This window comes from Echinops telfairi, unplaced genomic scaffold, assembly GCF_000313985.2.
Source record: "Echinops telfairi isolate 266 unplaced genomic scaffold, ASM31398v2 ScPeMD7_1;HRSCAF=3_0, whole genome shotgun sequence".
Classification (NCBI taxonomy): domain Eukaryota; kingdom Metazoa; phylum Chordata; class Mammalia; order Afrosoricida; family Tenrecidae; genus Echinops; species Echinops telfairi.
The window spans coordinates 84,166,427-84,190,812 of record NW_022103896.1 but is presented as its reverse complement, the minus strand read 5'-3'; the positions used below and the strand labels follow the sequence as shown (position 1 = coordinate 84,190,812).

At 45.4% G+C, this 24,386-nt stretch overlaps 1 protein-coding gene and 1 pseudogene across 1 annotated transcript; one reads left to right on the top strand and one right to left on the bottom strand.

The window, feature by feature from the left end:
• Positions 1–18,017: 18,017 nt before the first annotated feature.
• Positions 18,018–20,631, bottom strand: SOX17 (SRY-box transcription factor 17). Its single transcript, XM_004697561.3, has 2 exons — positions 20,322–20,631; positions 18,018–19,856 (listed from the first exon to the last, which is right to left on the bottom strand). The coding sequence occupies exons 1-2, from the start codon at positions 20,629–20,631 to the stop codon at positions 18,934–18,936; spliced, it is 1,233 nt and encodes a 410-aa protein (XP_004697618.1). The 3' UTR covers positions 18,018–18,933.
• LOC101640539 overlaps positions 20,630–24,386 on the top strand; it is a 65,754-nt pseudogene continuing 61,997 nt past the window's right edge.

Below are 24,386 nucleotides of genomic sequence, written 5' to 3'. Positions count from 1 at the left end.
GGGGGGGGGAAAGCTAGGAAAGTAGCAGCCAGGCCTTTTCCATCAAAACAGGGCATCTGCTAATTTGTTGAGGGTGGCAAGATCTGTCCTATGAGAATTTCACTGGGAAACTTTATCCTGCGTCCTACAGCCCTAATCTTGCTTCTTCGTCCTTTTTATTGTGCCCCAAGCTCAAAGAACATTGAAACTTGGAATGTACAAAGTATGAATCTAGGAAAATTGGAAGTTGTTAAAAATTAAATGAAATGCATGAAGAGCGAGATTGTAGGCATTTCATGAGTTGAAATGAACTCCCAATGACCATTTTGAAACAGAAAAATCATATCGTTTACCATGCCTGGAATGATACAATCAAGAGGAATGGTGTCCATGGTCACAAGGACATCTAAAGATCTGTCCTGAAATACAATGCTGTCTGCGATAGGAAAATGTCTAGCCATGTACCAGGAAATCTAATTAATACAATTATCATTCAAACGTATGCACCAACCACCAAAGCTAGGGCTGCAGAAACTGAAAAATTCTGCCAACACCTTCAGTCTGAAATTCATCAAACATGCAATCAACATACATTGATAATTATTGGTGATTGGAATGCAAAAGTTGAAAACAAAGAGGAAAGACGGTAGTTGGCACACATGGTCTTGGTGATAGAAATGAAACTGGAGCTCACATGGGAGAATTTTGCAAGACCAAGGATTACTTCACTGCAAATACCTTTTTCCAACAACACAAAAGGTGACTATACACATGCGTGTCTCCAGATGGAATACACTTGAATCAAATAGATTAAATCTGTGGAAAGAGAGGATGGAGAAACTCAACATCCGCAGCCAAACCCAGGCAATGGGTGCACTGTGGTACAGACTACCAATCACACCTACGTCTTCTCACAGATGTACTTCATTCTCACAATTCCTTCAACTTGAGGAGCCTGGTTTGGGCCAATGTATTAGGGATGCACTAACCCTTCATCAGCTGACATAGCATAAGGCTTTCAGTGGCTCCTTCCTCAAAGTGGCAGCCAATTGCTGCTCTGCTTTTTGTTCTTAGTCTAGGAGCTCCACGGAAACTTGTTCACTTGGAGCGAACTCTGCTGCATAAAAGAACCAGCCGCTTCGCCCCCAGCAGCACAGAAACAGACAAGCCACCACAGTACAACGAACTGACAGTCAAGTGGTGGTCTATCGATATATTGTTTCCAAATATGTGCTCTTGAATGCCTTTTTATTTTCTGTTGTCTCTTGCTAGAGAAAAGTTATTCATTTTGAGGATATTCAAGTTATTTTTCTTTGATTTTTTTGGTGCTCTTAATAATACATAAAGATAGGCTTTTACAAGATCACACGCTCTGGAGTGTGAACCCAAGCTCCTGCCCCGGTCGCCAGCATGCTAGTACCACTAACTCTCACTCCACACTCTGAAACCACCTCCAAGGGCCCAGGACATAAGCGCTTCTGTTCCCTCCCCACTGTTGGTGGCTCCCCTGCTCCTCTTCCCTCGTGGAGTTTTCGAGTCCTGCGTCTTCCGTGATGCTTCCTCCAACTAATTAGACTCACACTGACCCTGCTTTCAAACTTTCAGTCTCTCAAGACCAGGAAGCCAATATATTTTGTCCGCCACAGAAACGGCTAAGGAACCACTTCTCCTGCGGTCCACATAGCCAAAGCAGCATTGAAGTTTAGCCTGAAGAAGTGGGATGGATTGGCCAAAAAGGATGTTGATCTCAGTGAGTCAGGCAAGAGGAGGGGCAACCAGAAGGCAGTGCAAAGAGGGCGTGCCTGGAAGAATTGGTTCATGTTTTAAACTAGGGCCAAGCAAATATGAGTAATGAGAGAGTGATGTGTCTCGCCTTCTATAGCCAAATCTAGAAGTTCCCCGCTATGGAGATAAAGAGTTATCTGTACTTAAAGCAGTCTCAGAGTCCCTTAGAAACCTCGATCCAAAGATATATAACCTTAGGGGAAGAACTGAGAAAAGACTGTGAGGCCAAGCTTCAAAGAAGAAAACCTTCCCCTTTGGGGATTCCCCTGAGTTTTGTCAGTAGGAAGAGGATATTGTGTCTACCAGAAGAGTCCCTCCCTTCTGTTGCAAACATGGGCATCTCAGCCCTGAGTTATAAGGTGACCAGACGTCCCGCTTTTGGCCGGACAGTCCCGATTTTTAATAATTTGTCCCGCGTCCCACAGCGTTTTAAAAAAGTCCTGATTTTTGGAAAGAATGCACGACAAGCTAGGGAACGGCGGGAGAACGGGAAGGGAATATACCGTTTGGGGCTGCCATGTGGCTATGTCGCCAGGATATGAGTTTTATATTATATTTGTTAATTTTTTAATGTAAAACTTTAATAATAAATAATTGTTGAGAACTGATTATCAAGAACTGCTTATCAAAGTTCGCATTGTTGATCAGTTGTTAGAATTCAACCACCATTGTTTGGACTTAATGTACAATGGAATTTTTTGGCAATGGCAACGACGAAAACATTTTGTAACTGTCTCTCAGAAGATACACATCGTACTGCGTGCTAGTGCTAGTTAAACAAGTGATATCAACAAATCAGCTATTCAGATAATTTAGGTAAGTAATTTATTTATTTATTTCATAAATACATAAATTTTCTTGAATTTAGCAGACAGTACTGGAATGATGTGCAGAAATCATTCAGTCATATTACTCAAAATTTCCCATATAGTAACATTTTTGAAAATGATCTTTTTAATAAGGTATCATTATTTTTAAAATATATTGATAAGGAAAAGATTAAATCTTGGGCATCAGCAAAAATCACAATAGAGAACAAATGGTTAGAAATATTTCATCATTTTGAAACAAACCATGTTCCATACAATAATGCACTAAAAATTGTGGAATACGCGCTGTCCTTACCAGGAACTAATGCTGCGACTGAACACGGTTTTTCTATGGTAAATAAAATGTGGACATCAGAAAATTCACAATTAAGTGTTGAGACTTTGAAAGCCATTTTATGTGTGAAATATAATTTAAAAAATTCTTGTGAAAAATTTCATGACATTTTCAACAGCAATCCACTAAAAAAAATTCACTCAAATGAGAAATATGCCAAGAATAAAATGATACTATACATAATTTTTGATGTATTATATTTGTAAATTGTACTTATGTTGAAATTTAAAAATATATATTATAATACTATTTTTGCATTCTATGAAAATTTTTGTTGCTCCATGTAGACCAAATTTTTAATCAAGAACTCCCCCCACCCCCCACCCACATCAATGGTGTCCCGCTTTACCAATGTTAAAATCTGGTCACCTTACCTTAGTAATAAAGTCCTAAGTGAGACTGGACTCTTGCCTTCCAACAAGAACCAGGCTGCAGAGGGCTTGACCATTCTGGGCCATTCCTTAATCTGTGAATAGGACCCCTATCGTTGGAGGCTTTCTGGTGACTCTGTCTCTCCTGAGTAGAGGACTCCTCTTGCAGGATCTCTAAAGCTCTGTTTCATTTTTGGAGTTATTTAAATTTCCCCTCTTCCATGACCACAGACAGCTCTGCTCCCTCCATGAGGAATTCTGGGGAGACCAGCATCTTCTGAAGTTTCCATTATATGCATGAGTCAAATAATGCTTCTCTTAACTTTGGAGTGTTGTTCTTCTGCCTAAGGAGTATAGAACCTGGTCAAATTGCTCGGTAATAGGGTTAAGGGAGCTCTCTAGGATCTGGGAGAGGGGAGGAGAAGGTCAAATGTGGAGAGGTAGGTATCTTTCCTAGCTGAACAGAACCCTAACTAATGGTAAGTAATGAAGCTTTGCCTCATGGTGTTAATAGTGAGCTGATTAAAAATAACACACACACACCTTAAAAATATGTAAAACATTTAACACTGTCAGTGATCAAAAATAATTAGTGGTAACAGGAAGTTATCTGAAGTAGTGCATTGCTCTAAAATGCTTATCTGTAGCCCAATCATGAATTTTAAAATTGATGAAAGACCCACTCTTGCTTGGCTTTGAACTGATAGTCACAGTTCTGCTATTGCTGTCTGCAAAGTTTCTGAATTCTGGATCTTTTATCTCTAAACTAAAGAGAAGCTACATTCAAGCTTCCAGTCGGATGTATAAGGCTTCCTTTTCCTCCTAAGAGTGTCTGCTAATTCTCCAATATTTTACAGTCTCAATGGACTTCCACATTTCATTATTGCTCAACTTATTTCCCATTTCAGTGACCTTACTTCCCTCCATCGTGCCCTAAATGACTTGTTCAAATCCATTTTCACTGGACAATACTCTGTCCCTGCTGTGGCGCCCTGATGACAGATCTCATGGGACATAGACAGAAGGGTCTAGGCTTCCACCCACCTCTATCTGGGCCATAAGGCTGTTCTTTCCATGTGCGAGTCCACTCACCACCCTGCACTCCGCATCCCTTCACCTCAGTTCCTTCAGCAGGCCTGCTCTGCCACACCCAGCACATTCTCTGCACTTACTTTATCTCTGAGATTCCAAAGACTTGTTCTCCTATCTTGCCAGTTTCCTCTCGGTTACTAAGTCCACTTCCACTAGACGATCACTTCATGCCTTTTTTCAAATCCTAACTGCTCTGTCTCTCTACAAGTACAAGCCTTATTTCCTTCATACTCACACTCTCCCTGTACGTCTGCTCAAAGGCACTCCTGTCCGTCTGGACCACTGCTCAAGCAAAGCCCTGTTCAGCACCAGTACAACAGTTGAGCTTCGATTTCTACACTGGGCCTGCAGAGCACATCTCCCTGTAGATGGAAACCAATCTTTCAAGTTCCATTGTATTTGGGCCTTGGCAAGGCACTGAGCATTTTCTACCTGTCCCTTAATTCTCATCTTCCTAGCTCCACCCTACCTACCCTCAATATCCCGGACCCTGCCCAAGGCCAAACCTCACTTCCCACCAAGATCATGGCTTACCCTGATTTTACAAACAGAAATGCACACCCTCTCACCCAAAGCTTGACTCAGATGTACCAAACCCCACTCTCCATTCCCACCCATTTTCTTGAGGGACTCACAGAGGATCAACATTTCTCTGAGGCATTATTGATCCCTAGTAAATTCTGAATACATTTTAAGTATTCGTGTTTTTGTGACCTTCCCACAAAAACATCCACTCTCCTTTCTTCCAGGACTGTATTTTTTATACTTCATATTATTGTAATGAGCATTGCCATTATTTATTTATACATCTTTCTATACAGCCATGTGTTAGTTTTGGTAGACTAGAGAAACAAATCCAGAGGGACTCATGTGTGCATGGGAAAGAGATTTATATACAAGAGCAATTGAATATTGAGAAAATATCCAAGCCCAGTCCAGATCAAGTCCACAAGTCTGATATTAGCCCATATGTATGATACCAATCTACAAAGTCCTCTTCAGACTCATAAAACACATGCAATGACACAGAATGCAGGGAGATCACAGGTCAGTGCCTGGGGAGTCTTGTGGGTCCAGTGTCATTGTAAGCATCTCAGCACTGGCAAGGGTCTCCACCTGGCGGCTCCAGCTCCCCGGGCTCTGGCTGCACCAGGGTAACTTCATGTGGCTTCTCATCAGAAATGTCTTGAAGAGAGTGAGCAGAAAGAGAGAGTGTCTCCCACCTCCAAGGAGGAAATACAGGAGTTCCCAGAATCCTCCGGAGAAGGCCATGCCCACACAGAGGCTTCATTGGCTATACAATGATTGACACGCTAGACTCCACCCCTTCACTCTTTATCCTCAAATTGACTCCAGATTATGTAACAACCACAAGCCACAAGTTCCTTGAAGCAGGAAATGTGTCTTTTTTTCTTTCAATCTTTGGGCACAATGTACAGTGTTGGACATGTAATAAATGTTCAATAAGTGTTTCGTGTAATAAATAGCTTTGTGACAGCTACATCTTCATTGGTTGAATGGTTACATATTAGCGTCACCTCAGGAGGTTTTAAAAGCTAAAATACCCTGACCACAGGCTAGACCAATTCAATGGCATTTCAGAATGGGGAGTGGGCCTCAGGCTTTAAATAAAATAAAGTTTATTACGGAGGGTAATTCTCCTAGTATGAGAATCATTGGTTTACAAAATGAGATGTGCTCAGTTGACTAATTCTAATATTCCTTTTATAAAACATATCTAACACTAGTCTAATAAGAGCGACAACAGAGTTTCAGAGAAAGTTACCCAAGATTAAGTTGGGGTTAGGATCAGTGTAAAGGTGGCCTGAGCTGCTTCATGGAAAAGGAATACCCATACGAGCGTGTCACCTCAAGTCAGAGGTTCCGAGACTTAATTTTCAGGAGGACATTGTGTCATCTCTATGGACGTTGTCATTCCCCGATCGATCATTCCAGTTTCTTCTATAACCCCTGAGTTTCTAACGTGAGCATCCACAGGACTTTCGGGAAAGGAAAGACTCACTGAGGGAATTCTTAAGCGAAAGTTTGGGGGAAGATGTGACAGACCTGGGAGAGAGAGTAGACAAGCATGAAATGATCGAAAGCTGTACTCTCATAAATTTTCTGAAATAATTGTGTCACCTCTTTGTGAGTTTGGCTCATAGTGAGTCAAGAAGATCCATAGGCATCAATGCTCTCGGATCTTATAGTCGAAGGTTGGCTGTGGGCCGGCATCACCTGGAAGTTGGCAGCGATCTTTGTTCTATGCAACCAGAATTTACATTTTAGGGCGATCCACTGATGAGGGACATACATATTGAAGTTTCAGAAGGACCCTTCTAGACCAGAACCCAAATCAAATGGCAGAGTTTACCTGAGATTCTGCATTTCGGACACTCAGACAATTCCAATACTAGGGATCTGTGGATATCCTGTATTTGCTACTTCTTTCTGCCAACAGAGCATTTAATAGTCCAATGGGACTGGCCATTTATCTGTTATTAATTCCTGTGAGAAACCCCAACTCAGAGGGATTTAACAGTAAATGAAATGTATTTGCTCAAATAGCTGAAGAGTGTAGAGGTATAGCTTGATTCAGAGGCTCTGGTAATATCGGTTTACTTGTGGATAGACTTCTCTTGTCTCTGCCTCTCACCCCTGGGCTCCGTGGTGGCTCCCTGGGTCAGGGAAGGGTTGCAATAGTACCTCACCACCCTGTTTAAGAGCCTCTCCCAGGAACTGCCCTACCCTTTACTTTGAATCAAATCTCATGCCCCGCCTCTCTGCACCCTGCCTCTCCCCCTTCCAAATAATCACCTTGTTGGAAGGGAGGTTGTTGACAGGTTTAAGGCATTCTATGGAAAACCAGAGTTCTGCTGGAGGAGAAGCTAGAAATAGGGACTGGGGAGGGAGTCAACAAGTGTGACTTAGCCCACAAAGGGATAGGAGGGGGCTCTGCAAGGCAGTGACAGTGGTTTTTTTACACGTATTTACTAGTTTTTTTACACGTATTTACTAGTTTTTTTTACACATATTTACTAGAATCAAGACAACTTAGCCATTGATGGCAAAGGGGGGGGGGGCTTGAAACCTCATCTAAATAATCAAGGGGTCCTGATGGTGCTGCTAGCCACACGGTTCCCAGCTGAAACACAATAGCCAGTTTCTAGGGGCTCCTGTAAAGATTTTGAAAACCTTGTAAACCTTATTTAGGGTTACAATGAGGCTAAATAAACTTTGTGGCAGTGGGGTTTTTTCCCTGCAACAATCATTTACCCAACTTCCATACCACTGATTCTAGAGGGAAGCACTCAAATGTCAAATGTTGCAAAGTTCAGTGAAGGGGGGCGGGGAAGAGTCATTGCTTTATTGTCTAGAATATCCAAACCCATTGGCAGTATTAATGAAGTAATATGCATGATGCACTGTAAGACATGAACTCTCCATTTACTATGGCGACTGGGATTTGTGAATTTTTAAAATCTACATTTGGCTCATTACCAATACTAATCTTATTTAAAAGACTCTGGAAACTAATACTTCCAATTCCTAAAACTGTACAGGATGAGAGATGAGCACTTAGGAGGACCTCACCTGAGCCTTCTCAGAAGAGCCACCAGCCAGCAACCTGGTGGTGGAGCCTGGGTGTGTGTGTGTGTGTGTCTGTGTGTGTATGTATGTGTGTGTCCTCATGTGGACTATACACATCCCGAAGGTAAGAATAAAAAGGCCTCCAATTCCCTGCTACCTTGATATGCTTGAGGCATTGAGACCAATTTTACTTAGTCTGAAATGAATTGCTAAATTCCCTCCCAAGGAGATTTTCTTTAGGGAAGCCTTGACTTTTCAGACTTTATCTCCCCCTCCCCCAACCCCCAACCCCCAACCCCACCCTACCCAGCCCCACCCCAAAATGCACCTTCCATCCCCTCTTCTCTGTGACTGCAGCCCCAGGTCTTGCCCTCTATGAGAAGGTTAGATTCTCAGTAAGAGGCTTTGTCAGAAATCAGCAGAGCAATAGGATGCTCCTTCCTGGCTGGCAAGGTCCTCAAAGTAACATCTGCATAGATTACAATAACTGCTCTAACCCTTTCCCCAGCAAGACACGTTGCCTGTTGTTAGAGTTTGCCCTAGGGTGCTTTAGGATCTGTTCCTTGATCTTTCTTTAGTCATCCGTTTTAAGTACATTTTCTATGTGAGTCTTAGCGATACAAGCACATCTCATTTAATTTTCAGAAGAATATGAAATCTATACTTGCATGGAAATTGTGCTCAAAAGCTTTATTTTCAAGTTAACCAAGACATCAATAATTAAGAACTTTAGAAATATTGACCTCCAATGCAGAATAGAGCAAATTCAGTCATGGTAATTCATTTTTTAAAAGTGGAACAAGATGACTTTTGGTGGGAAAAGAAAGGTGCTCTCTCTACCACAGCCCAATGCTTTTCCACTTTGTAAAAAAAATGCTATTGCAATACAAAACAATTTGTATAAATAGGAACGTGAGATAGATTTGCTTTGTATATGCTTAAACACGGGTTAACATTAACCCGGTGATTTTACTGGAATATTAGTTCTGAGAAATATCAGAACGTTGCCAGCACTGAGATCCCTAAACTGTTTCAACTATAAAACCTTACGAACAGACACACGGGCACTCACAGGGAACAGAGCCGAAAGGTAAAATCTCACAGCACAGTCTCTGACTTCAAAGTGGTCCGCTGTGGCCTGGGAGTGAGTGACTGCGGTCAAGCTGCGCTGGGTCCCGGAAATCGCAATAAACTGCTTCCCCAACGCCTTGCAGACTCAGACCTGCAGGTACTTCTATACGCGGGTGCCCCGAGGGAAAGCTGAGTAAGGGTCCATGATGTGATGTCCAGCGGAGAGACCAAGCCCAGCAGTCGCGGTAATGACTGGTCCTAAGGGTAGCCGCAGTGGGCTCCCCAGCAGGGATGAGGTTGCTTAGCAAAAAAAAAAAAAAAAAAAGGGGGGGGGGGGGGGGTGGGGGGCTGTCAGGTAGCGCTGTCGCCCCCAGGAAACCAGCCCCTCTGCAGGTCAGCTCTCCCCAAGCCAGACACCAGGTTGCTTCCTGGAATCTCACAGCACACACAGGCTGGGGTGAAGCCAGTGCAATAGAGCCCCCAGAGGGGCCTCTACATGGGGGAGCTCACACCTTAGTGTCCAAACGAAGACATTTCACATTCCTAATATGAAAATATTAACCAATATGCAACAACAGGGTCACCAGGAATCCCACACGCCTTTAATGATTAGGGAATTTCACATCACCTTGCAACCAAGCCAGAGGGAGGTCCTCTCAGCCTTAAACACTGGGATCTTAAGAGCGAGCACCCAAGGTGCCTGCTTACAAGAGAACAGGCAACTTCCAGGCAGTTTCTGGGGAACACGCATTGCCAAGGGAGTTTTCTAGTGCTACAGTCAGTTCCTGTGAAATAAACTGAAGCAGAAAGAACTGGTAGGGTGTTAGTATTGCACTTGGGTTGCCCAGTATCTGCACAATATCCAATCCTTTGTTTCTCCATTGAAATGCGTCCCCCCAGTGAGTCCTCTGTGTTGGAACCATGGCAGTCTCATGCAAATACACAGTTCATATGTGCATGCAGTGTCCCATGTCCCAATAAGCAAGGTAAGCACAGGTTTACTTTACTTGTGCTTACTTACTAATTTGTGCTGAGCAATTTCACATTGTGTCACCACATCGAAGATATGGCTTTTAACTGAAAAAGCAAGAGGCAATAGTAACAACTTGATCTCATCAGTAAAAAAATGTAAGGCAATAGTATATGGCTGTATGAGTGTTCACACAGAGAAAAATGAGTGCAAGGGAGCCCAGGAAATTTGTGAACATTATTATTCCTGAAGCTCAAACTTAGGCAGGGTGGCCTTAATTTCCCTTTGATGCGCGACTTACAATTGAATGGAAAATAATATTTTTGATAAAGGTAAGATGCAGAAGATAAATGATTTTTCACTGGTTTGACAGATACCAAGGCTGGTCGTTATATTTCTTCTTTCACAAACACATTTCTTACCTAAGGAGTTCTAGAAGTCCAATGAACACTGATTATTCATAACTAGAGACCAGAGTCCCCGACTTTACTAATACAAACTTTAATGGAAAGGAATGGCGATTGGCAGACTGGGGGCTGCTGGCTCCAGGTGAGTGCAGACAGCAGCCGGACTTCGGTGAAATCCTAACGTTCAAACATTTCACGTGAAGGTGCTGAGGGCAGAGTGTAATGAGTCACTACCCTGTCTCTCAGTCTCTTGCCTGGGCACAAAAGAAAGAGTTCAACTCTTTTCTCTTTGGCACTTGAAATGTGACCATTGGAGATCCCTTTATAGAGAACCTGGCCTAATTGCAAGGCGCCTTAAAACCTTTACCTAAACAGCAAATGTTCGTGTTCTTTGTCTTGTACCAAGAAGCCATTAGAAACGGACGAAAGTTCAACTCCTCTTGCCTGTCCATTGTTTCCCCAGAAGAAAAGCTTGGGATTGAAAACACCATCCGGAGTTTAGAGCCGCTGGGGGCCCCCACCTCCCTGAAGTTCCGGAGCCCCAGGCGCCCTGGCCCCGCCCGTGCCCACCCTCCCGTAGTCCCGCTCTGGCCCCAGCCCCAGGCCCTGCCTCGCTGACTTCAGATTCCGCGTCCAGTCCTGTCATTTCGGGTCCCTGCCTTCGCCCCAGCCACACCTGGAAGCGTTGCATTCAAGGTTCGCCTGAGGCCTAGGCGGCACCTCGCTACCAGCAACCAACCGCCTGGCGCACTCCGGTCAAGTCACCAGGGGCAGGAGCCCAGGCAGGCCGTATTCGATCGCAGGCAGTCTGCTCCTATCCTCTCTTGGATCAGGACTGGGGTACCCCGGTATCTGGGCTGCTCTTGGCGCTGCCGGCTGGCTGGGTGCCCCGCAACCCGAGGCCGGATCATGCCTGGCACTGCCGCCCGGGAGATACCGGCGCCCCTCTAGGGCCGGGAAGCTTTGGCTCCCACGGTCTCCTGGCCTGGACCCCGCCGCGTGCGTTCCAGCGCACTCCGGGCCTGCGGCTCCACCCGCGTCCCAGCCGGGGACGGCGGGATCCCTGGGTCCGCGGGAGCTTTGCTGCCCATCCCTGACGCAGGAAGCCGCTGCCAGCACTGCTTGGTGAACTCAAAGTATCGCGAATCGCATCACCCTAAGGACCCGGCGCTTTGGGAGTTTGATGTCACCACAGAGAAAAATACCCCGCGGCATGTTTCCTCTGTAGAGGCAGGAGCGTTCCTGGTTCCTCTGGTAGACCCGATGAGTGTCCACTCGGTGAGTTCGCTCCGGGAGCGCCCAGCACGAGGCCAGCCTTGGGGAAGGAAGCTCCTGCAGGAGTCCTGGACCCCAGCTGGGCGCCGGCGCCCCACCGCGCGACCTTGGCCGACGGTACCCAGAGCAGGATGAGCCGGGCGCGTGCAGCCCTCCGGTGGCACTGGAACTCGGGAGCTTCAAAGCTGGGACAAGCGCTGGACTAGAAGGTCCTTTGCAATGCCTTGGCTGGCTGCTGGCTTGCCAGGCAGGCTTCTGGCAGCGTCTTTTTACCCAGGCCTCTCCAGACAAGGTCCGGGAATAAGTTCTTGGGAGCTCAATCACTCGCTACTCTGGCTGTGTGCCTTTCCCCACACAACCCCCTGGTGGTTCTTAATGACCAAACCCAGGATCCTCTTCTACTTCTAAGTTAAACTCTATCCGGTGGTGTGTTGTCTCGTAACAGCAGAGGGGGCTGGTCACGGAAGGGGAAGCCCTGCCCTCGCCCAGCGGGAGGACATCATCTAGGCATGCTTGCACAAGCTAAGGTGGAGGGAGCACTGAGTTCAGAATTTGTCACTTTTAAATGATTTGTGATGTACAAAGTGAGTGGATTTAAAATTACAGTGTGACACCGCAGTTCACAGTCCTTGCTGACTGGCATTGAGATGCTTTAAAAGGAATACCTTTCATAGGAGATAGTCATCCATGTTCAATTTGCCCCCACATCCTTCTCACTCTCCACCCCACTCCCATTCCATAAATGTTCCGCTTCAAAGAAAGGAGGAGGAGCGTCGCAGGGAAGGGGGGAGGCGAAGATTCTCATTTTACACTAGGGGAAATCAAGACATTGTGTTTTTATGATGTAACAAGAAAAAAGTATGGAATCCTAATAGAAGAAATTGAAATAAGGATACAATTATATTCAGAGAAAATAATAGGATTGGAAATTCTTCACTTTGATAGCAAGAAGTTGGTGTCTAAAAATGACCAATCTAGAATTCGTTGTGCAAGCATATTAATCAGCAACCGGAAAACAGAATTTCTAGTCTTAATGCAGGTAGCATTCACATTCACGTAGGTAATCCCAAACATCAAGTTCATGGCCATCGAGTCATTTCTGCCTCATAGTGACCTCACAGGACAGAGTAGAAGTGCCCTTTGGGTTTCTGAGCATTTAAGTCTTTGCAAAAGCAGACCTGGTGGTTGGTAGTTCAATGTGAAGCCCACTGGGACGCCAGAGTTCCCTGGAGGTGATTCTATAGGACAGGAATGGCATTGACCTGTGGAGCTGGTACTGGAGAGGAAAGAGAACCTTCTCCAACCCTTGGTTTAATTATAAACCCATGGTGATGTCTGGAGTTTTAAACCCTGTGCATACCTTAGAATTTAAATTTTTGAAAGGTGAATAAAATTATATTGTTTCTCACAATCCATAATTAGTTTTATTCAAACTACAAGCCTGAGTATTTTTAAATTTCTTCATCATGTAGTCTCACTAAGTTTTTTAGTTTAGTATTGCTAGTATATGTGTGTATGTGCGCATGTGCGTGCAGGTGTAATCCTTGCTATTAAAAACAAAACTCTTTAAAACATTTTTTTGAAACTACAAAATGGGCTTACTTTGTAGTTTTAAGTAGAAGGTGTCATTAGCTAAGAAACAACTACAAAAAACGGTCCTTTCACTTGGCTCTTGGCTCTGGATTTTCTTCTCTTCGCCTTTCCACTGTTGCCCTGGTGAAAGAAATCACTTCTGAGTGCACTGAGTGATTTAACAACCTGAAACTGCAGGAAGCTGGAATTTGTTTTTTACCGTGTTCTTCCCCATTCCACTTTGTTTACTCACCTTCCTGAGCTGATGCTCTGTCCTCAGGCGGGCACCCTTCTGACTTGGAACTGAAGTCATTCCCAGAGCCCACCTTTCACAAGCCGGTAAAATAAACACTCCCAAAGAAACATGCTTCTTAGAACAATTAATTACAGGAGATCAAAAAGGCAACATTTCTCCAGAGCAAAGATGAGAAGGCAGGAAGAAGTAGAAGATTGGGACTAAAGAAATCCTGGAACCAGGGCGGAAATGCGAAGCGTCCTGATGCCAGGTGGGGAGTGCCTGAAACTATAGTGCAGATTATCAGATTGGAAACTGATTTGTTCGGTAAACTTTCAACGATAATACAGTGCAACAAACATTTTTTTTTTAATTTAGGATCTGTCCAGTCCTAAAGAAGTGAATAATGTGGAAATAGCACTCAGGACCTGAGGCGCTATGAATGATGGGAGGAAGGGCTGTAAGGAAAAGTGAATGCATGCAGCGGTGATATTGTCTTCCATGCATCCCAATTACTGACTTTCTCACCAGACTGTGGTATTTATTCTCAATGAAAATTCATAGTATCACGGCATCCTTTACATGAAGTTCTTTTATCAAGAATAATTTCTTTTGATCTTTTCAAGTGGCAAATATTTCTATTCTCATTTTATAATCAAAGAAGCTGAGCTGTCCAAAGCTCAGAATAAACCACAGATGATGTATCTCTGGCAATGTATAATTTTTGTAAGGCGTTAACTTGTTAGTCTACTATGCAAAAAATCCAACAAGACACTGATGCTGTCTTGTTTTTCCCACTGGAAGAATGAAATTAAGTCCTGAAGTCTGCTGAGATAGAGAAAAAGTGCATAAAATCAAGCTATAGAGATGGGGAGGGAACGTGCTAGCACAATTCAGGAAGGCAAGAGCAGTTATTATTATTCCTGCTTTGTACACATGAGCAGAAAGAGTAATAACATCTCCAAAATCACAAAGTTAACTGAGCAAGGTGGACCTTCTAACTGGTTTGCAAAGGCTTTCGTCAGGAACTCTGCAATTCCTGGCATTATCTCATCTCCTTGCTCCAATCCCTAGTGTTAAGTTCCCCCATGTTCTGACACATCATTCCAAAGAAATGAATTTAGACACTGGATGATCATTTCAAATGGAAAACAAAAGTCAAGCGGGAACTCCAAAGGTCTTTCATGCCCCCAATCCCCAACCCCTGGTGAAAGACCCAGATACCAACTACCAAGTGAGTTATTCAGTAAATGGCACCAGATCAATACACAGGAAAGTCAGCCCATCCATGCTGGGGTGGGGATGGGCAGGGTGGGTTGTGTCTCCAGCTAAAGATCAGAACCTGCTCAGCAGCATGGCAAACTCACCGTGATCCCTTTAGTGGAGATGTAGTCAGGGTCCTAAAGAGAAAGAAAATGCCCTCTATCTTCTTGATCTCTCAAAGTTGTGTAAATTCCATGCTGGCTTCCAGTCAGGAAATCTCCTACCCCAAAAGGGGAGGCTAGCATCTACTAGAGAATACCTTGTCATCATCCATCCTGTGTCCATGCTTTACACTCTGTTAACTTAAACTTCAGTTAGGGCCACTGAGAGACCCCAAAGTTCTTTCCTTGGCCACCCATGTTCACAGACCTGTACTGTAAAATATGAAATTATTTAAAGATAATAACAGTTGCAGAAATCTGTTGCTGCATAGCAAACCACTTGCACATTTAATGGCTTAACACAAAGCTCTTTCCCTGCCTCTCCCATAAGTTGATGGCTTGGGTTATTCCAGGTTGTTTCCCTAGAGTTACAAGCAGATGGTGATGGAACTGAATCATTGAGTCATGGCGCGCTAGTGAGTGTGTGTGTGTGTGTGTGTGTGTGTGTGTGTGTGTGTGTAGGGTGGTGGATACTGAGCTCCTCCCCCTTGCTGGGAATCTGTCTCCAAGTGGTCTCTTCACAAAGATGGGCTTTGCACATACTACCTCAGGGCTCTAAGAACAATAAGCAAGTTTAGTCCTTGAACCGACTCAGGAATTCTGCGTTCTCTTGGATTAAAGCAGCAAGTCCAACCTGCATTAAACATAGGAGGAGACAATAAAAGGATGTAAACTATCAAAGGTGCTGATTCACCATGGACCATCCTTGGAAACTAGCTACTGGCGTCACCACAACTGCCAAAAAGGAAAAGATCCTATGTTCACCTTGGCAGGACATCACAGATTTCCTGTATACTTTCCTTTATATTTTGAATGAGGGACAGGCTACTTACTCCCCATAGGCCTTGATTCAAACGCCACCAGAAGAGAAATCTCAACAGCAGAGAGTTCGCGCAATATCCCATAGTGTTTTCGGCTGTAGAGAACTGGTCTTTTCTTGGGTATATTCCCTTCCGACACACCATTCTCTCAACTGGATTTTAGACTCCAGATTCCTCCTGGCCCTTGGATGGGTATAAGGAATTCTGTGAAATGATAATTGAAATGGTAACCATATGTACATCCATCTGGGTTCTTGGTGGGGGTGGGGAGGAGACCCCTAACCTTCAGACTATTATCTATACCAGTGGTTCTCAACCTTTGGGTCTCCACAACCCCTTTGGGGGTGGAATGACCCTTTCACAGGGGTTGCCCAATTCATAACAGTAGCAAAATTACAGTTATGAAGTAACAGGGAAAATAATGTTATAGTGGGGGGGGGTCACCAAGTGTACACAACATGAGGAACTGTATTAAAGGGTCATGGCATTAGGAAGGTTGAGAATCACTGACCTAAGCCCTAAATTCTCCTTAGAGTCTAAGTAGAATTTAAAGAAAGGAGTCATTCAGGATGCTTAGACCTCTCAAAGAGAAATCCTCTTGATTCTTGTCTCCTATTTCTGAAGGATCCCCCTAGCTGGAGATGGGGAAACAATGCACATTTTATATATTTGCATTTGAAACAAGCTTTGCCAGCAGGCTAAGCAAATCAAGCCTACCAGGTGCTCTGCAGGAGAAAGACGAGGCTATTTGCTCTGGATTTACAGCCTCAGAAACCCAACATAGGGTCACCATAGTTAGGACTGACTTGTAGGCAGTGGGCTTGATTTTCTGTGTTACTACCTAGGATTGGTTGTGCCTTAACAATTTCAGCATGTAGCTCTGTCCCAAACTAAACCTGGTGATTAAGTATGTTTCTTTATAAGACTTTTAGTTCTTTGCTCTAATGATTTTATTTTCTCTCACCTTTTTCCTATTTAACCTCTCCCTTCGTGACAATTTGTGTTAGAGTTGCCGCCAGAAGCAAAAACAAATCTCAAGCAGGCCTAGTGTCAAAGAACTTGAAACTGAGCAGGGGAGCCCCTCTGCTCTTTTTAATGATCTCCTCAGAAGTCATGCTTCTGAGAACTCAGCTCAGGTGGAACCACCTGCATGAGATTAAGCTTTTGAGCACTAGAGGCAAATTGTTTGGATTAAATTGTAAAAATTTCCCTGATATACAATTTTATAATATAATTTTATAAGCCCGGTTTAAGATTGCCTTTGTAATGTCTTCCAAAACAAATGTACATTTCCTTGCTTACATCTTATCTTTAACATTCCTAGCATCCGGGGATTGCTTCTAAAAATCATATGAAGCCAAACATTTCCTCTCCAATAGCTGTCCCACACTCTTCTTCAAGATAGATGCTTGATCCTGGACACCAATTTAACCTTCCTACTCATAGACATCAAGTTGCTCACCCTCTGGGAGACTTGAATCTTTACAGACCAGTCTTTCTTGGGTGGACAACGGGTGGGTCTGAAGAGCCGACCATGAGGTTAGCTACCCAACGGCCTAACCCACAGTGCCACCAGGGAGAATTATGGAACATTATTTACTACCAGAATTTAAATTCCCACAATACCTGCAGATATAAACACCTTAGAAGAAATCACAATGCTAAGCTCCCCCAGGTGAGGGTTTGTGCCTTTCCTCCTCATTGGAAATGGGACAATATCTTCCATTCCATTGAGGCTTGCTCAGACACAAGCTCTATACTATGTGGAATGACATGAAGGGACAGGGAACACGTTGAATGCCCAACTGTATCAAATTGTGTCCATGTGAAACACTTGATGAAAACAGCAATTCAGAGACTCCAGGACCCGACTCCCTACTTAGAATGCTGAGTCTCAATTTTCTCCTAAAGGTATAATCGCGATGTTCTATGATGTGCCATCAGGTCAATTTGAACTCATAGCAACCCTGTATAGGGTTACTAAGGCTTTATAACCATTACAGGAACAGCCTCGCCTTTCTAACGAGGAGATGCTGATGGGTTTAAACTGCACACCGTCCAAGTGCTTACCTGATAGAGCTACCAGGGCTCCTTGAGGGTAGTTAGTATTTGTAAAATGACATCATGTATATGTACTTCAACCAAGGACTCTTCTTTCAAAGCTTTAAGAACTTCAGGTGTCAGGAAATGTCAGACAGTCAGCATACAATACCCTATACACTACGGAAATGAGACTCCGGTTCAATAAAGGTAAAAGCCATGATGTCAGTTTTGTTTTTATTAGTTTCTGTGATTCCTTCAAGTTTTCTTAAACCCAGTAACATTTCCAAAGTTTTAGACATGTGAAAATTAAAGGCGAGTTTAGTATTGAGAAGGGTGGAAAGATTTCTGGTGTAACAAAACAATAAAAAAATCAAATTTTCCCCAAACCCCTGTACGCAGGTCTCAAGGTTGCTATTTAGTAACCGGGAAACCAAAACCACTTGGATGCTGCTCTTTAAAGGGAGAGAATAGAATTGAAAAAACTTACATATAAGATGAACCACTACATCAGAGAGTAAGACCACCTAGAATGTACGGCAAGGGGGCATTCCACGGGGTTCTTTTTCTACCCAAATCCATTTAAAACTAACGAGGGTACCCCAATATTCATTTTCACAACTTCCTTTGGAAACCATTTGGATGTACCTTTAAAGAGAACGAGAATCTATGGGACTATTATAATAAAGGTCACCACCAAAGTATTTTAAACCTTAATAATAACATTGATTTAAGACAGCCTTTACTAAGTATGCAAAGTGAAAACAAAGATTTCTTTTTATTTTTTTAAGCTTTAAGAAACACACCCACAACAAAATCTCTTTGATCATTAAACTTTCAGGAAATGAAGCCGACTGCTCTGGGGCACGTACAAATCGGGTCACCTTAACTTAGAAATGAGGCTGACAATTCCACTGCGGAAAGTAAATCTCTGGACTAAACTTGAACCGCAACTTCCCATACCTCCCAAAATGTTCAAGTGGTAGAAAAATAAATTACCATAAATTATATGCTAAGGCAATTTGAAAACAAGAAAATAACCAGAACAACTTAAGGCTGAGGATTTCCTTAAACCTCCAGGAAGTGTGTAACACTGTTTGTGCCTCTGGCCGGTAGGCTTGGCAGCTCGGGAGCCATCAAACGTCAGGATAGTTGCAGTAATATACGGCAGAACTGGCATCAGACACCACTGAGGAGAGGGCCCCATGACTGTCCGGGAGAGTCACACTCGAGTCGTGCCCCTGGTAGGGGTGGCCCATCTCGGGCTTGCACACAAAGTGCAGGTATTGTTCAAACTCCGTGCGGTCCACCTCCCCGAGGAGACTGGCTGGCTGGTTCGGGTCCCCGCTGTCCCGACAGGACAGGGTCTCCGGAGGGGGCGATGGCTGCCCAGGCCCCGCAGGGTGCTGAGCAGGGGGCTGCACCTGGAAACAGCGCGCGCCGCCCGCCGGGGGCGGCGAGCCCAGGGCGCCGTAGTACATGTGCAGGGCGCTGGGGGGCGTGAGGAGGCCCGGCAGCGCAGGGCCCGCGGGCTCCGCGCCCAGCCTGGAATGCAGGGGTCCGGCGGGCGCCTCTGGGTGTCCTGCGTAGTCCGAGGCCTGCGGGTAAGTGTAGGCACCCGAGGCCGCTGGGCAGTCCACGGGCAGCGGGGCCGCGAAGAAGGCTGCGTCGGGCTCCACGCCGTCCAGCGGGGACGTGTCGGGCGTGGGCAGCGGGTAGCTCTCGAGAGGGGGCGCGCCCAGGCCCTGGCAGTCGCGGTAGTGGCCGCCCATGTGCGGGGGCAGCAGTGGCGGGCCAGCGGCGAAGCCTTGCTCCGCAAAGGGCAAGCCCAGGCCCTCCATGGCCCCGCGACCACCGTCGTGGCCCAGGATGGTGGACTGGGGGTCGGCGAGACCGTGCAGGAAGCCTCCCTCCACCCTTTTCAGTCGCTTCACCTGCTTGCGGCGCCGCGGCCGGTATTTGTAATTGGGGTGGTCCTGCATGTGCTGCACCCGCAGCCGCTCGGCCTCCTCCACAAAGGGGCGCTTCTCCGCCAGCGTCAGCGCCTTCCAAGACTTGCCTGCGGGCAAAGAAGCAGAGGTTATCCGCGCGCTCCGCGCCCCCGGCACCCCCCCCGAGGGGGGCACGGTCAGGAGGCAGAGTTAACGGTCTGGGACCCCAGCTCCCCAAGGGACTTCCGTCCATGATGTAAGCAAGCTAATGTGGGTCCTTAAAACGGCTCTTCTTTTTTCCTGGAGACCCCGGCTCTCCCATCTCGTCCCCCCACCCCAGTTTTCTCGGAACAGAAACAGGGCCCACAAGGGGTGAAAGGCTAGGGGATGGGGCGGACCCCTCCCCGGAATCACTGGACCTTCGCGTTCCAGCCATTAGGGCCGAAGATCAAAGCCAATTGGAGAAGTTGGGAGTCCGGGTACAGGGAAGGGAAGGGAGGTGGACGGAACCTATAACTGGGTCTAGGAACTCGGGGTTCCCTAGCCTCCATTGACGCCACGACCCCGCTAATGCGCGCGGGGCCCGGACTCACCCAGCATCTTGCTCAGCTCAGCGTTGTGCAGGTCCGGGTTCTGCTGCGCGAGCCGCTTGCGCTCGTCCTTCGCCCACACCATGAAGGCGTTCATGGGCCGCCGGATTCGGGACTCGCCCTTGGCCCGACCCGAGGCCCCGGCCGGCGCGCCGCTGGCCGCCGCCGCCGCCTCGCCTTTCACCTTGCCTTCCCCGAGGGGGCTCAGCGCCTCGGCCCACGGGCAGGGGCCCAGCCCCGCCATCACCGCCGGCAGCACGCTGCGAGCCTGGCTCTGGTCGTCACTGGCGTATCCCGCATCCGGACTACTCATGGCGCTCCAGGCCACCCCCTTGCCCGCAGCCCTCGGCTCGGACTCGCTGCCTCCACGGCCCGCGGGGGGCGCCTGCCCTCGCTCAACGGAAGAGAGTGCGGGCGACGCCGCCGAGCCGGCCACCACCCCGCCGCCTACGCTCCGGCCCCGCGCAGACCCGCAGCAAGACCCGCAGCAAGACCCGCGTCTCGGTGCTACTGGATGGCCCCGGGTCAGCGGGGCCTTTTCTGCTGAGCCGCGGCCAATGGAGCCCCGGGGGCGGGCCGGCAGCCGCTCTTAGGCCCACGCCCAGCCCGCAACCCGAGTTCCCAGTCCGGGTTCAACCCCGCGCCCCCTCCCCTTTCCCCTCCCCTGCTCCCCACCCCACCCACTTCTGCCCCTTACATCACCCCACCCCCCAGCCCGCGCTTCCAGGCTACACCTGTCCTGGGGAAAACTGGCTGGAGCTGATGCCAGTGCCAAGTGCCCTCCTCTTGCAGAGACTTAGGGCAAACTGTCTGAAGTGCTCCCTGCAGGGCAGTTCTGATGAACGAATGAAGAACCTATGTAAGGAAAGCAAACAACAAAAAAGTAATTACATTCATATATGCTGTCAAGTAGATTTTTATTCATAGCCACCCTTTATGACAGAGGGGTACTTACCTATTTAGCCCAAACCCACAGCCAGCAAATTGACTCCACTTCATAAGGACGCTAGGTTTTCAATAGCCTTGGCATGGAGCAGATAGCTTTATTTTTCACCCTCATCTTTCTGGCCGCTGGTTGGTTTGAACAGCTGGTCTTGTGGTTAAGAGCTCAATGACTAACCCACAACCACACCAAGGCTCCTTAGCACCATTACTTAGGACCTCTTAAATCAAACCTTTGTGACGGCAGCAAAAAGCACTTCAGGGGTCAGTTAGCTTTCTTCCTGGGAACTACAGGAGCATCTACTATATAAATGGGGAGGGACCCATCCCCCTTGAAGATAGCTATGCTCAGAGCATATCTCTTCCTATACCCTTTCTGTACACTGTCTGGTCCCATCCCCCCTTTAAAACCATGTACATGGTTTGCATTCTCATTTAAAATACTTTTTAAGAATAAAGAGTTCTGAGGGAGAAGAAAAAACTTTCTTTGGGATACAAAAGACACTTGGTAGAAGATGGAGAAGGAGAAAGAATAAATTGACTTTCAAGGGCTCCAATTATTTGCATTATGTTCAAAATGTAATATCCTTGGCATTTTCTAAGGAAAAGATTGAATATGGAATAACATATCCAGTCACCCATCCGGAAGAATTTAAAGACCTTTCTCAGAATGATCAACCAATCCTTGAATGCTTTTACAAGACATGTATAATAAACATAGTAAAACTGTTCCTTATATGTGTTCACGCACACAAAAAAACAAGACTTGGGGCACCATTATGGCCTCATGGTAATGGTCTCTCTCATCCTGATGCTTCCTGGTTTGTCTGTCTCGTTTAAACTTAATATAAAGGGTCTCTTTGTATACACATACAAACATGTATATGTGTGTGTATCAAGATTTACTCTTTTTTTCTAAAATATGATCATTAAAAAAAATCCCCAAACCAGTAGCAACATTTACCTAAATAGTCTTCTGCATTTACAGTGGGAAATCCTTTTCAGTGTGGTTGTAAAACTAGTCCTTCTACAGAACTAGTCCTTCTACAGTACTTACAGCATGCTGCGCACTCCAAGCATTAATTAGTAAACTAGCTCATGCCATTAACAAGTTAGATGCTATTGTATCTGATAGGGTGCTGTTCTACACAAGGGGAAACTGAGGCACAAAGGTTCAGGAACTGAACCCACAAAGTGGGGGCTGGGAGGGGGGGAGTGGAATTCACACCTGGTAGTCTGCCTCCAGAGCTCTTTAGCGCTCTGTGCCAGGTTGTTGTTTGTGTATTTGGGTTGTTCTCTAAAGCAACTAACACAGTCATTCCTGCATAATTAGAGATAATTTGGCAAAAGAAATCAATACATTAATCTTCAGAACAAATTTTCTTTGTGTACTCAGAAGGTGTAATGAAAAAGCAGTACTTACATGCAAGATCTGACGGCAACAGGGACAGCTCTTAATGTGTTGTTACGTGACAAAATCATTGGTCAAAACCAAGTGCACAGCAACCCTTGGCTAACCCGGGGTCTTTTCTTCAATTTCATTGATGCTGGGTTTGTTTCCTCCAAAGAACCACTACACACTAGTTTTAAACAAACTTTTTGGGAAACTCCTCCAAACAAAAATAGTGAAATGTTGACTGCAGAACATGGTTACAGGTCCTGGGTATCAGAGGTTCCAAGAAGAATAGATAAATCTTCAGGGAATTATCCCCCTCCCCCCCACAAATAACTTCTATAGAGTCCTCTGTAACAAATGGTGACCCCATATTCGGTCAGTACACCTGAAGCCATAGGATTTTCAATGATTTTTGAAAAGTAGGTCCGTAGACTTCCAAAGCCTCTGGAAATTATGCTGTTGGTAGTGCCAGTGCGCTGGTTTTGACTATAAACAACACTATCCTGCACCATCCTCACAACTGTTCTTATGGTTGAAGCCCATCATGTCTATCCATCTTGTTGTGGGACTTCTTGTGATAGAATGGTGTTATTTTTATTTGGTTGTTTTAAAGCAGTAGCTCTTAAATTGATCATGTATTTTTTCTTTAAAACTTCATTTGCTAAATAAGCAAAAAAGGTTTTAAAATAAAACACAAATACAATGCAGACGGTATATAAATAAGAAAATGATACTAGCAATCTTTTTAATTAATCCATTAGTTCCTTTTTTATTAATCATTTTATTGGGAGCGCTTACAGATATCATAACATTCCAGAGTTCAATCACATTTGTTAATGCCTTTTTACATGCTTCTTTTTCTTAGAATTATCTGATTTTTCTGAATCGTAATAAATATCTTCAAACACCTCAACGCAGAATTTTATATTAGCTCAGAAGTTTTTATGCACTGAACGAAAACAAAAAAAATCATTTTTTGTTTGTGTTGAAAATGAAACTAAACAGTAGCAATGCTCATTTCAGACTCGTTTTCCTTCCTAAATTAACCAACTTGATTAATCCCTTAAAAATAAAAAGGGTACAAGAAATCCACATGTGAATTAAACAATTTCTACCCACGGATTAATCCTTGTACACGGTCTGCATCCTCTTGTTCTTCCTCACCCATCCCATTACAGGGTGGACGTGCAGGGAAGCCAAGAAGGGAAAATCATTCGGAAGAAAACCTAAAACCTAATGATGCCTCAGTATTATTTGCACTCATTCTCGGAGTTCAGCTAGTAAATCGTTATCTGGAGATTCTGGAGAAACCAAGTAAGAGCGACGAATCCGAGGTTGGAATGGATTCTTTAGTTCAGCACCCCCACCCCAGGTCTTCTAACACCCTCGCTGGGGAAGATACAAGGCAACGGTTTATTTATTTATTTATATTCATGATTCCAGGAAGGAATTGCCGTGCCTTCCCCAAACTTACTTTTATACACAGTTATCTAGATCTAATTTTTTCCCCTTTTAATTCTCTGTCTCCGTTGGAGGCGACGACGGGAGCAGATAAGGCAGCAAGTGGTACGCGGACTCTTCTATTTCAGTCTCTGCTCCACGCCGCGCTGGAAGTGGAGCTCCAAGCGTTATCTGGCCCGGCCACAAATTCCACATGAAAAGCAGCAAACATCCGGAATGGCTTCCTGCAAGCCTTGCTTCCCTCAACCAAGAGAAATTTACCCTGGGGG